Source organism: Papilio xuthus, unplaced genomic scaffold (genome assembly GCF_000836235.2).
Source record: "Papilio xuthus unplaced genomic scaffold, Pxut_1.1 DF827597.1, whole genome shotgun sequence".
Classification (NCBI taxonomy): Eukaryota; Metazoa; Arthropoda; class Insecta; order Lepidoptera; family Papilionidae; genus Papilio; species Papilio xuthus.
The window spans coordinates 961,327-975,348 of NW_013531052.1; the positions used below are offsets into that span (position 1 = coordinate 961,327).

The following is a 14,022-nucleotide window of genomic DNA, read 5'->3' on the forward strand; positions in this document are numbered from 1 at the left end:
TTTACTACACATAGTAAGTATAAGATTGCTAAGCATTATGTAAGTTCTTCTTATTCTTCTATTATACTTCAGGTGCGTCTCCGACCAACGAAGGTTGGAGATCATTTCTTCAAAATATATTAAGTTAGAAAGGATAAACCTGTTCCAAAAATAACAATACTGCCAGCATTTGACACAAACTTCTAGATCGAGTTGAGAAAAAAGTTAACCTACACAATTCAACGTTAAGTTATAAAAGAGTAGCGAACATTGGCAAGACATATATAACAAAATTAACGTCTTAAAATATGTAATATCGAGGGCACGCCAAATTATCATCGTTCTTACAGTGATTCAGTAAAAAAATCTACATCAAGAGAAAAGTCGTAAAGTACGCGCACGTACTTACGCGGGGTGATATCGCTAAATCCCATGAAAGTGGGGAGGCTTCGGTGCGTACTGCCTACGTCGCCATGGCAACGCCATAAAATGCCTCCCAACTTGGCATGCGTAATAAAATAGAAAGTTTGCGTTATTTTGTGCGTTAAACATCATTGGCCCACAACATGTGGTGCATTGGATTAATAAAAGTCAATGGTATAACTTTGATAATATAAAGTTATTTATCGGGCGGTCAAATAAATTCATGCTACGCACGGATTAACTAATAACCATAGACACATAACGTACAGATAGAACGTTTTGTATAAGCTTGACGTCTAATCGTGAGCCTATTTTCGAAATATCTTTAGTATTTTAAATGACAAAACTGAGGAAAAATCCTTCAAAAGGCCTCTTAGGGGTCTTTTTTGCTTGATTTTTGTTTTATGCTCCGAATTAGGTTTTAAATCTATGACACAAATGTAATACATAGTTACTTTAGTTGGCAAAAGTTTGTATCGGTGAATTGTAAAATATTTCTAATCTATTCGATTTATACTCCTTCCCTTCTAATCTTACTAATATTATAAATGTGAATGTTTGGATGGATTTTTTTTAAAGTGATCGGAAATACAGTATAGATGTGGAATATAGTCTCGAAGAACGTATAGGTTATAAATTAAGTTTATTTTTAATTCTGTGAGACGGAGTCATGAGCGACAGCTAGTCTAGTGATGAAATAATTCTGGTGAAGCAGTTTTTATTGATTGCTTTTAATTCGATTTTTAATTGAATCAGCTTACCTGGACGTGAGATCCGGTGGTCGGTACAGTTGGTTTATAATTTGGCTCATTCCAAATACCTGAAACAAATTCATGGCTCAATTGTCGTAAATGAAATAATAACATTGTTTTTTGTTCCATTAAAAAAAATGCGACAGCATAAAGTTTACCACTTGCGAATTTTTTGTACATACGACATTTAAAAATTAATTTTTAAAACAATTCTGAAAGTTTGCGAAAAAATCAGCGATGTGGAAAGTTTTAAAATTTCACTCATCTTTCAACCGAATGAATACATTTTGTTTTATTATGCCGCGATAAAATAACATGAAAATATTCATTACAGAGTTTATTACTTTCGTTTTACTGCGCAACAGTATTTTTGTAATATTTGGCCCATATTGGTTGTAACTCTGTCACTTCCATCTTATTTATTGAGTGATAAATATTGATAAGTCAGTTATTATTTCTTTTACACTTCAATGAATTACATAAAATTGACCAGATTTCTATATAAATGATATATATGAATAATACTTTTGAACACTGCTACCATTAGATTTTATTAAGTACTAGTTAGTTAATACGTCACTAATCAGCATCCTGACTAGACCAACTAAAAATATCCACCAGGCTAGTCACTACATGGTACCGAAGAGTCCTTGGATACTTTGGACATATTGCTGGAGACACCCCGACAACCTATACAAATTGGTTGTGGTCGGAAAGATCGAGCAGCTACCCGCTGGTCCGATCAAGTGCAGGCTATATTGGGACACAACATCACGACTGCCCTGAGACAAGCCGAAGACAGGACGGCGTGGAGGGAGCTGGTCGACACAGCCGTTAAAGCATATCAAGACAAGCACGACCTTTAGTAATCAGAAGCAGAAGAATACGAAGAAGACTCAGCATCCTTTGGGCATCCGCATTTAACGAAAAAATTATAGCCAAGAACTTTTTATCACACTTTACTTATGTATACATTTTATTTTGTCTATATTGGGGCCAAGTGTTGCGTTCGATCGCAGCTTATGCCCTGCTAACACGAATCTCGATGGACAGTGTGACCCGTTTAATATCGCTTCACGGAGCAATCTTTAGAAGCCGCAACTAAACGTGTCAATACACACAGCCAGGCATCCACAAAGTCATTGGCAACTTTGTGCAAGGAGTTTTCATAACCTTTCGTCAGCTCATGTCCATACCGAGGCTAGAGCCCTCCCTTAATTACGGTTGATTAGACCTACTAACCTGACCCAGTGCGAATAAATTCACTTCACGCATATTTTGAAAAGGAGCGTCGATGGCTTAGGGGTTAAGCACTTGACTTGCAATTTGCAGGTCCTGGGTTCGAAGCCCGCCATGTACCAATTTGTTTTTCGATTTACATATGTACATTTATCCGACGTTCTTACGGTGAAGGAATACATCGTGATGCAAGCTGCGCATATCTGAGAAGAAATTCAAAGGTATGTGTGAAGTCAACCAACCCGCGCTGGGGTAGCGTGGTTGAGTATGGCCTAATCACCCCTAGCTTAGAGTAGGCTCCAAGCCCCTCGGTGGGGACGTACAGTGAGCTGAAGATGATGATATGTTTGAATATCTTTGCAAATTGGTTTGTATGCGTTTCTTTAGGATGACTTCTTCGCCGTAAGAACGTCGGATAAATGTACTTATGAAATTCATATAAGTACGTGGAGATTGAATCCTGGTCTTCTAGATTACTTTATATTAGTCCAGAGCTCAGATAGAAGTATCAAATTTTACGATCATTCCGCCCACCAAGAACACCTGTGGCTGCAATAAAAGCTTTATAACTTACGAATCATGGCGTGACGAATGTTACGAAATTCCGATGTTTCGAGCCTATAAATCTCTCCCAAAAAGAAATTTACGTGAATTTATCTTTTCACTTGTCTTTTTCATAAAGTTTTCGTTATATTTTATCGTTTTGTATATTATAAAATACAACAACACAACAAAAAGAGTAAATAAAGAAAAGATATGCCAGGTCGATGTAAAAATATAGGACACACTACGGTCACAATTGTCACGTCAACCTAAAAGAACTTGTACAAAGAAAATAGAAAGTGAAGCGAAGTAGTAACAGTAATAAAATATTAAAGACGCGCAAATTATTACGTCGCCGTCACCGACTGGCACAAAGGGAATGACAATTTCACTGCTTTAAATTGGGAATTAATGTTAAGTTATGATTGAAAATGGAAACCAAAGCAATGATTTACAGCGGGAAAAGGACAAAGATATTTCTGGCCATTGTCTTAAATCTCGAAATACCTATTTAAATCAGAGTCATCTGTTTTGTATTGATAATTTTTTATTTATGTTATTTTTACTCAATATTAATATACACACACACTTTAGATGAATGGATGGATGGATGTTCAACTGCTCAACAGAAATCGCTGAAACTTGGCACAGATGTAGAACATAGTCTGGAAGAACACATATGTTACTAATTAAGTTTTTTTAATACGCCGCAAAAATATATATGATGTAAAAACAGAGCTTCATACATAATATGCATTATTCGCAATACGTGATAAAATTGCGGCAGCAACGTACGGGTGAACGAACGAACAATTTTATTACGTATGTTCGCATAACTAAATTACGCCGCACGTAATGGCTACAGAAACCTAAGTAGCGGAAGTATTAGTGAACGACGACCGTCAGCAAGCAAGCGACCTCATGAATGAGGACGCTACTATCTAATTCGCGTTTATTTACTTTTATGTTAAACTTTTTTTGTTTCACAAAGTTTACCCGCTACTTTCTCAAAAATCGCGTGTTTTTGGCGCATTAAAAGGTATAACACTAAATACCAATTAGATCCAATTTGCGTTGAAACAGGTTAAAAGTAATTTAGATGGCATTGCCAATAACAACTCATGATTGTTTTACAACGAACCAAACTCTATCTCACGTGGCGCAGCTTGGCGTCGACGCCAGTAAGGCGCTGTGCGGCGTTGCCAGTCCGAACGGCCCGCTGTCCTTGTGTTGGCAGCGCCGCCACACTTCTGGCGGTGTGGCGGCACTTCCAAGTAACTTCACGCGTACTAAAGCATAGCTATCTCATTCGCCCATTCGGCCGCCAGCAGCGATGCCAGTCGCCCGTCCTGTCTGCATTTTATTCTTGTACTAAAATTTAAAATGACCTTCGACACCGAAAGATTTATATCCGAAATTGAAAATAGGCCTGCTATCTGGGATACATCATCAGATGAATATTCAAACCGCCATTTGAAGAAAAAAAGCTGGGAAGAAGTTGTACAAATATTTAAAGAAAAAGACGGCATGACTAAACAGGAAAAGAAATATATGGGTAAGTTTTATATTTTCCTACTGTATCTATGCACAATGTCTTATCCATAAAATGTCGCCTTTATAAATACCTTTGCAAAAGTGTGATAATAGTGTTTGACCATAAATATTGTTTATGCACGTTTTTTTTTCAGGAGATGTATTACAAAAAAAGTGGAAAAGTATTCGTGGTTGCTTTATGAGGGAAATTGCAAGACAAAAGGCGTTAAGGTCAGGAAATGGCGTTGGACCCCGTAAAAGCGAATACATATATTTTAAACAACTGAAGTTTTTAAAAAAAGTAATGGTCACAAGACAATCCACACATACATCTGAATTTGAAGAAGATAATTCTCAAAACGATTTGGATTCTGATCAATCTAGACAAAAAGATGAGAACAAAGGAATTAATTCTGAGCCTGGAAATGATCCACTTCAAGAGTTTTTATATAAACCATTAGAACAACGGGAGAGTTATGACTTTGTAGAACAAGATGAGGATAAGATGTTTCTATTGTCACTTGTGTCCACACTTAAAAAAGTACCAGAACATAAAAAGATAGCGACAAAAATAAGAATGATGTCGTTACTTGATGAAGCAACGCAGACAACTTCGCATACTTATTATGAATAGTCACAAAAACAACAATCCGTCTTAACTTTTGTATAACTACCATTATGATTAGTTAACTAGTCATGGAGCTACCGTCTACAATCTCCAAAAGATTACTATTCGGCATTACTTTTACAACTATTTCATCTTATATCAATAAAGATTAATTAATACTATTCACAAAATGTTTTACTTACTTTAAGGCTACTATTAAGTCAAAAATAGTAATTGATTTACAACAAAGATGATTATCTTGTTTGGTTAATTTATTTTTGCATAAAGTAAGTATTTTATCAAATGATATCACAAAAGATCTTCTGGCGTAGCTGCCATGACACCTTAATAATATCGCCATAAAATTAATCCATTGTGTTGACTAAGCGCGCATCGCATAAAGAGAAAAACCATCGGTTTCAATTTCTAGGGCGTATGTAAAACTATTTTCTACCCAAGCTTCGTTTTCATCAAACTCTTTAATGTATCCATACGCAAACAAGAGTCCAACAGTTTTCACTCGCTTGGTTGTCGACTTAAAAAAATAAAGAAAGCACATCAAAGAGCCAACTTGTGTTAACCTAAAAATGAAATAACCGGTTTTTAAGAATAACATAAACAAAAGATTAGTTCGGTCGCAGCCGTTGAAATGGATTTCTATTCTCATAATACACAAATAATATAAGTAGCTAGAAGTGGATGAAAAGATGGATGTTGGTTAGAAGGTCTCTCCAGAACGGCTGGAATGGATTTCGCTTAAATTTGACATGGATTTAGAACGTAGTCTGAAGGAGCACATACGCCACTCAATAAGTTTTTTCTTTAAATTCGAACGAACGAAGTCGCTGACAATTAGTTTTAGACACTATTAGTTAGTATCCTTTGTCGCGAATGACGTGGTTTTGTCACAAATTCCAGTGTCAGAATGAATAGTGAGGGGACATAAACGTCGATATTTTAGTAAGGCTAGTGTTGCGTAAAGAAGTAAAATAAGTACTGGAATATTTAGAAATGTGATCCTTCTGACCCATTATTACAATTGGATATGTAATTGAATATAGTGGTAATATTGACGTTCATTAGTGTAACATCCTAAATAAGGATGAGGGAATTGCAGCAAATGTGACATAGTTATAGCAAGTAATCCTCTCAGCGTTCTACATCGTGTGTCCCAGTTAGCCGATAGCCGACAATGGAGAGAGCCATTAGAGTCGGTCATGTGTTAACAAGTTTAGTTGGTATTAGTTGACCCGATGGAGAATAAAAATGCAAACTGCAATGTAGGAAACAGGTCGTGCTCCGCACTCTAGTGCGCGCGGACACCTCTGTTATTGTGGGGGATGTATCGAATGCATCATAATACAGAAGAATAAAAGAGATACATTCATTGAAAATTTAAATAATAAAATACTGTTAATAAATAACACTACGTTGTAGTTTAGTTAATTAAATAATAATTCTATGTTACTATTTTCAAGGTTTAATATTCTATGAATAATGTTTTAAGAAGAGTTACAATTTCAAGGTTTTTGAATTTAGTGACGATTCAATTTGTACTTGGTCGAGACAAAGTTGTACCGTATGGAACATTTTAAATGATAAGTTTTTATGCAAACTGTATCAGATAATAAAATAAGCGTAATGTAGTTAATAAATGTGATATTGCAATTATTTAATTATCTGTTGATAATATTCGAAAACTCAATGAATATGATATCGCGGACGTGTGAAGCGTTACGTCGACATCGTGCACGTATTTAATTATAAAATTGTTATGTTAACACTCACGTCATATCGGATTTTAAACGATTTTTATTCATGATAAAAAAACTCAGTATAAAAATGGTAAATAGAAAAAAGAAAAACAAATGATATATGTTACTGTTAAATAATAAACCAATTTTAGAGTAGTAAAAACAAAGAAATTGAAGATCACCACGGAGTGTCTCGGCTCGCATAAGTTGTGATAGAGCAAGGATCTACAAGATAGATTTCATAGCGCCTTAACAAGATCTGACCTAGACCGATTATCCACCATGGAGTAATCAGCAACCTCTTTGGGGAAACTGAAGGTTTTGTCTTTGCAAACATGAACCCAGTTATCGTAACGGAAACATAAATAAAGTTTTTTAATTATTTTATATTATGGACATTTGCATTTGTTTAAGTCGGATTGCCTAATTATAAATAGACATTTCAAGTTGTTTCGTTGTTGCTGTTAATGGTGGTGTCAACATTTATATGGTGAGCCACTTTCCCAGTCATGAAAAAGCCTGTTTAATGTAAGGAATAATGTTCGCGTTGGTATAACCTTTGGTTTTCACTGCGAAAGCATTTACACTACGATATATTGTCGTCTCAGCCTTTTCAGTTACGATAAGAGAGACGAGAGTATATCTTTGTGTGAATGTTTCGGCAGTGGAAACTCACTGTTAGTGCACGTTGTACGGGACGTCTCTAACCCGAGCTCGCCGCTCGTTTAATCACAATGGGGTTAATGCGCTATGTTTTGCTCCCAGTTAACTAATCACACTCAGCTCCGTACGTTAAGAATTTAAAATAATCTTGTGCTCGTAATTTACACGAGTGTGAATAAGGCTTTAATTGTTACCTTTTTCATTTATTTAAGAGGGCGTTTCTTAAATATAAATAATATTGTGAACGAAGCACTGAAGTAATTTAATAACATTATTGGATACAGAAGGATTGAACTTTGGAGCAAGAAAAGAGAGCAACAAGTGATGCAGGTGGATTAGAAACCTTTAGATCTTTGCAAATGTATAATTGCCTAAAAGGAAACATTAATCCCTTAGGTGTATGATTTTCCGAGGTGGTTTATATGGGGTGGTGGTGGGTGGTAGCATAGGAAAAAAAAGCTTTTTCTCAATCCAAACAAAAAACCAAATTTTAAAATAACTTAATGAATTACGTATAACTACAATAATAACTGATATTAATTTAAGAAACATTACCTTTGTATTTGACGAACTAAAAATATAAATTATAAGCGCGCTGTCAACTCGTAAGCTCTCGAGATTGTCCCTAGCTTTTAAAATCCTGCGGGACAACTGCTATCTCTGTCTGGTCGGAGGATCTAAGTGTCTCGTAAGAAATTTCAATAAAACGCCAACTAATCTGTTTCAAACTAATTTAATTTGAAGCAGACACTTTACCATCAGATTGTGTTTTGTATTTTTTCACATTACTTCGAATATAAAAGTTTATGTACTTTTTTATAAAGTGTTCACAATTGCCTCGTGTTAAGTACGATAAATCTCGAAATGTTAACATCTATAACAACATCTGACATTGATCATTATCATCAGCTCACTAAACGTCACCACTGAGCAGCTCGCCTGCTTAGCCTACCCTAAGTTAGAGGTGGCTGGAACATAGTCAACCACGGGTTGATTGACTTGATGCATATCTTTGAATTTCTTCACAGATATGTACAGGTTGTATCACGATGTTTTCCTTTACCGTAAGGACTTCGGATAAATGTACATATGTAAATCGAAAAATACAAAGGTGCATTGGATTCGAACTCAGGACCTGCAGATTACAAGTCAAGTGTTACCCCTGAGACATCGACGCTCTCGACATCGATCACTGCAAAATGATTTTTAATGCGAAAGTTGAATTTCTTTATGATAATAGAATATCATACTCGAACTAAAGCTCTTTCAAAGTAGCTTTGAAGTCGAACAAGCTGGCGAGTACAGTTACGATCGGAATATAATTCCCCTGAGAGAAGTTAAAAGCTCATAAAAGCTTTTCGACTTGGAAATGCACGATGTGAAATGTTGGTGAATTTTAATAATGAGCCATGTTTAGGAAGAGGCGGTCGGAGGCTTGAGGCCTGAGCTCCTTATCGGCGTTCGGCCGTCGCCTGCACCGCCGCCGCAATCAGATTTGCTGGCTCGCTGCCTCTCAACAGCCCGCAAATAAATATCTCAAACTCTACCCCTTGTGGAAAGACACAACTTCATTTTAATAACAATTCAACTCAATGTTTATGCGAATACAAAATTGAAATTGTTAAGTTTAAAAATTGAAACTTAGTTGTCAAACTAAATTAACGAAATAACGTACTAAAAAAATATAAAGGCAACTTAAATAACTTATGAACCAATCGCATCTGAAGTTGACATCCAGGAGAAAATAAAAGACCATCTTACTAGTTACTTACCATCTGGTGTGATGTAGCAAACAAGCTTTAGAAAGCTTTGCCAATCTAATCTGAAACAAAATAATAAATACAATTTAATTTACAGACATTTAAATTAAAATAAGTAAAATCAAGTGCACAAGGCAGTCTGTTTACCGCCGCCCATGAATATCCACAAGTTCTGTATCAGTTCATTGCGCGTTAGCAGTCTTTTAGGAAAGAATAAGCGTTCTAGTTCCACGCAGTGGTGGATTTAAAATAATAGTTGTAAATGATCAATAAAACTTATACAAAATGCATGGCGACTGTATAACTTTAAATATCTCAAAATGCTCTATTACATATATTAATCAAGATTTATTTTTACTAAAGCCTTATCTTAATTATATGTAAGTATGGGAGTGAGTTGCACGGTACAAGTAATTATTCAAAGGCATGTAACGTTGTGTGGTCTCGAGATACGATTAAAAATGTAGGAATATAGTCTCCAGGTCAAATTTGACAGCCACCTTTGCCTGTATAATTCAAATGTGATGTGTAAATCTGTGTACGTCATCTCTTGGATAAGACTGTTTGTTACGTTTGTAACTACGACTAACAATTGTTAGAATTTCATTGGGTTTACCTTTAATCTACGAAGGATCTGCAGAAAGAGGATATTTTCTCTTTCTTGACGGACATCATTTAATAAACAAATTATTTTTATTCTTTATTTAAATAGCTAGCTAGCTCTAACGACCACGTTAGCTCGGAATTAAAAAGAAGATAATGAGCTTATGTGTTCTTTCAGATGTTTACATCTGAGCCAAATTTCATTAAGGTTCGTGAAGCCGTTGCGGAGATACCTTCAAACAAACGTCCATCCATTCATCTAAATATTCGCATGTCTAATATTAGTATTAAGTTTGATTTATTTAACAAGAAAAATATGATTACATGTGTAGTTTTCGCAAATGGAAACATATTTGCAGTAAATAAACTAGGGCTTGACCACGAGGAATTAGATATACAAATCTAACCAGGGATTAATGTATTTAACAGACGTACGAGTAATTAGCAAATGAAAATGGAAACTCTAACGAACAATACAGTACATTGTTTACGAAAGCAGACAAGCTTTGTTTCAAACACAAACGTTATCTCTGATTCGATTAAAACGATTGTATTTAATTTATTCATTCCATTAATAATGTAATATGGATTATTAAGAAGTATTTTGTGTTGGATTTTCCCCACTATCTTCCAATCTTCTTATGTATTTATTATTTTATATTTGACGATGTTGTTTCAAATGCAGGTTAACTTACGAATTTGGTTTTTGTGTTGAATTTAATTCTCCGGTTATTTTAGAAGCTTTGGTATCTACGGTTTAGTATATTATAATATATAAAAGTGTAGAACAGTGTGTTTAGAAGAGATCCTATTTAATAAAGTCAAAGTACACACCGGAATTTATAGAGAAAAGAGAAACTTATACGTTAAATTTAATAAACCGTCAATAAGCTTAACGTCGATATGAAAATTAACATATTGCTGAAACGATTTGTCGTCAACACACGCGTCCTCGCTCACGGCGCAGTTGAATCGTAATGAGGCAGATATAAACGTGTACCTGATATGTAGTATGTATTATAAGATTCAATCTTATCAAATGCTCGTAGTTAGTTACAAGCGCATCTCTTCACGTAAAGTCGCAAAATACCAATGCGGGAAAAGGAAAGCGGGCGCAAGGGTGTGCCGATTTCATATCCCTTTACATACAATTGTGTTTTGCGTAACGTCTGGTTCTGAGCTGCGGTAAAGTTTGGTTGGTACTGTACCTATTCACAGACGGTACGACGACACAACCCCGTGTCGCATTTACTACGCTCTAAAGAACTGATACTTCATATGTCTGAGATGTTTTTTTTTTCAAGAGATACACTTACAAAATGACAGGTAATTTAAATTTTAAATTGTTTTAATGAATATTCCTAACATTTATCAATAAATAGTTTTGCTATATTATTTTTCGACCACGAACAAATAAGTACACTAATTTTAGACGCCTCGATTTAGTCTATCTGCTTAAAATAGCAATTTATTTTTAAATATTATACGTTTTACAACACTCCCGACAGCCAGTCATCTTTATCATTACTAAAGTGGTAATCTCGCTTAAATGGTACATTGAAAATGCAGTTAAAAAGCCTATTTTGGGAGTCAAAGAAAGTTATTCGAGGGGCGGAGGTGGAAGTAGTATTGTACGGTCTAAGGAGACATCAAAAGGCCTGTATCAAAGAGGAGTGTCGCCTCATACAGGGAAATGCGTCGAGACGCCTCCCCTACAATATTAGGAGGGTCTGATGTCTAATTTAAATTTCGCCGTCAATGCAAGACGAAAATACGCGTTATGCGCCATTATTGATTTTGTACGTGGCGAGACGTATTTGGGATTTCCCGATGTTTGTTTTGCAAAATCAGATTAAGTGGTACTTTAATTATATTACTGTAAGTAGTTGTGTATTAAAAATCAGTGTCACTGACTCTACGTTGTGACATTTCAAGGAAGAATCGAAAGATATGATACTCGTTAAAATCAGTTAAGAGTTCAGAACACATTTGAATTGACATACTAATAAATTGGCACATAAAATACTAATATTCACGCGGAATACTTTACTTTTTTACCAGTCGGGAAAAGAACAACTTTTAAGGGTTTTATAAAAGATACAACTGGCTATAGTTGCGTCAGATTTACGTCAGCATTCTGTCAACTCGCACAGACACGTTGGGTTGAAAGACGTTTTTGTAAATCAGCGAATTGTGAACGTTTATTTTCATATAATAACCTAAATATTTTATTATACCCCAATTGGTAAACCATATAAATACTAAACAATAATAAAATGATATAAAATACAATATCTCGTTGAAAATGGTGGCTTTAATACGAGTGATATAATCTTTCGTCTGAATTCATAATGAAGCTTTAAAAAAGTAATAACGGAGAATTAATGTATTTATCGACGTTTAGGTTCATTTAGTTTAACGTTAATTTTAAAATGCTATCGTAAAAACGTATCTAATTATAATAAACAAAGAACATTAACTATGACCTGGGGAAAACCAACATTCGCAAAAAAAATCTAATGGAAGAATTTAACTCGAAAGCTTTCATGTACAAGAAGGTAAGTATAATAGAAATTATACTATTAAAACCTTAATTATATTTACTTAGAGTCTATATTCGTGTGGCTTAATAAATGTTGTATTTATTATTATTTATTTTAATACTATTTAAAGAGCATTAATGCGGGACGTAACAGCTTTTTTTTAATTAAATAGCTCATTGGGCAAATGAAAGCGCCATATCATTAAGTTACGACTTATGTTCGTAAAGACTTTTATAAAACTTTAGACAGTCTTTGCAGTGTTAGCCAGCATTTTTAGTCTATTTATTGGTTACATCGCTATCAATTTGATATACAATTAGGGAACACATGAATAAGTTAACAGTCTGAGAAGTGTTCTGGTACGAAAATAAAATTCAGTCGGCGAGTAATTCATTGTTAATAATAAATGTGCATTAAACACGACAGGCTCGTAACTTGAGAAAGTGGCAGTGACAAGTGAGGGCTAAATGTATCAATTAACTGCCCCCTTACGACCCAATAGAAACCAAATTTATAGAATATTTATTACACAGAAGACATTGATATCTATTTATACCTTTACTAGCTGTTGCCCTCGACTTAATTCGAGCAGGATTAAAAAAAAACTTAACAAGTAGCGTATGTGCTCTTACAGACTTTGCTCTACATCTATGGCAAATTTCAGCGAGATCCTTTTAATCGTTCCGGATATATCTTCAAACATCCATCCATCCATCCATCCATCCATCGAAACACTCGCATTTAATAATATTAGTAAGATTGATTACAATATATAGGTTAATTGCTTAATTGGAGCCATCCATACTGTGAAAGTCAATAGGAAAGGCTTATGTCCCGCAATGGGCAGATAAAGGCTGATGAAACATTCGTCTTTATAATATTAGTAAGATGTGTTACCCAACGCAAAAATCCTACTTTATACCAAAAAGTATTTTGCTAGTTTCAAAATGGTTTTAAGAGTGGTAGAACCCGCTTTAACATCTTCGCACGAATTGGCCAGGTTCGCCCGGTGAAATACCACCACCACACAGAAAACAGGCGTGAAGTGGAAGAAATTCCGCGTTTCGTCTGATGAGTGTGGTCCCGGAGGCCCAACCTCCCCCCCCCCCTTTAATACAGCATGGCAGTGGGATTAAAAGAGAAAGTACCCCAGGGGGGTACCAAAACCCCTGGTTTTGGAGAATCCCCCTCCGCGCGCTTACGCCTGAACTCTCGTTTGGAGTCTGGGGGTAAGCGCGCGGGCCGCCCTGCGTATTCTGGGGGGGGCAACATTCCGCTCGCTCGCTGTAGAGGCCGGGGCAAACGAGGCCAGGTACTTTCACCCCCTGCCACCCACGCAGTGGACCTCTGCAATATCAGGGGACTACATTCCAACTTGGAGGCCGTTCATTACCATCTCCGGACGGCCAAGCCGGCCTTGCTTTTTCTTACTGAGACACAGATATCCTCTCCGGCGGACACATCGTATTTATCCTGCCCCGGATACAGACTGGAACACTCCTTTTTGCCCCGGGCTGGGGTATGCGTGTACGTCAGAGAGGATGTCTGTGCTCGTCGCCTCAGCCTTCTTGAAGGTAGGGACCTATCTCTTTTGTGGCTGCGCGTAGATGGCGATGTCCATCC

The 14,022-nt window shown here is 35.9% G+C and overlaps 2 protein-coding genes across 3 annotated transcripts in view; one reads left to right on the forward strand and one right to left on the reverse strand.

Moving 5' to 3' along the window:
• LOC106118217 (uncharacterized) overlaps positions 1-14,022 on the reverse strand; it is a 127,165-nt gene that overhangs the window by 54,213 nt on the left and 58,930 nt on the right. For both annotated transcript variants that reach the window (XM_013312800.1, XM_013312799.1), the window contains 2 exons: positions 9,266-9,315; positions 1,164-1,222 (listed from right to left, as the gene is read on the reverse strand). The gene's annotated coding sequence lies outside the window, so the exon portion shown is untranslated. The remainder of the gene's footprint in view (positions 1-1,163; positions 1,223-9,265; positions 9,316-14,022) is intronic.
• On the forward strand, positions 4,081-5,217 carry LOC106118218 (uncharacterized). Its single transcript, XM_013312801.1, has 2 exons — positions 4,081-4,491; positions 4,625-5,217. The coding sequence occupies exons 1-2, from the start codon at positions 4,320-4,322 to the stop codon at positions 5,101-5,103; spliced, it is 651 nt and encodes a 216-aa protein (XP_013168255.1). The 5' UTR covers positions 4,081-4,319; the 3' UTR covers positions 5,104-5,217.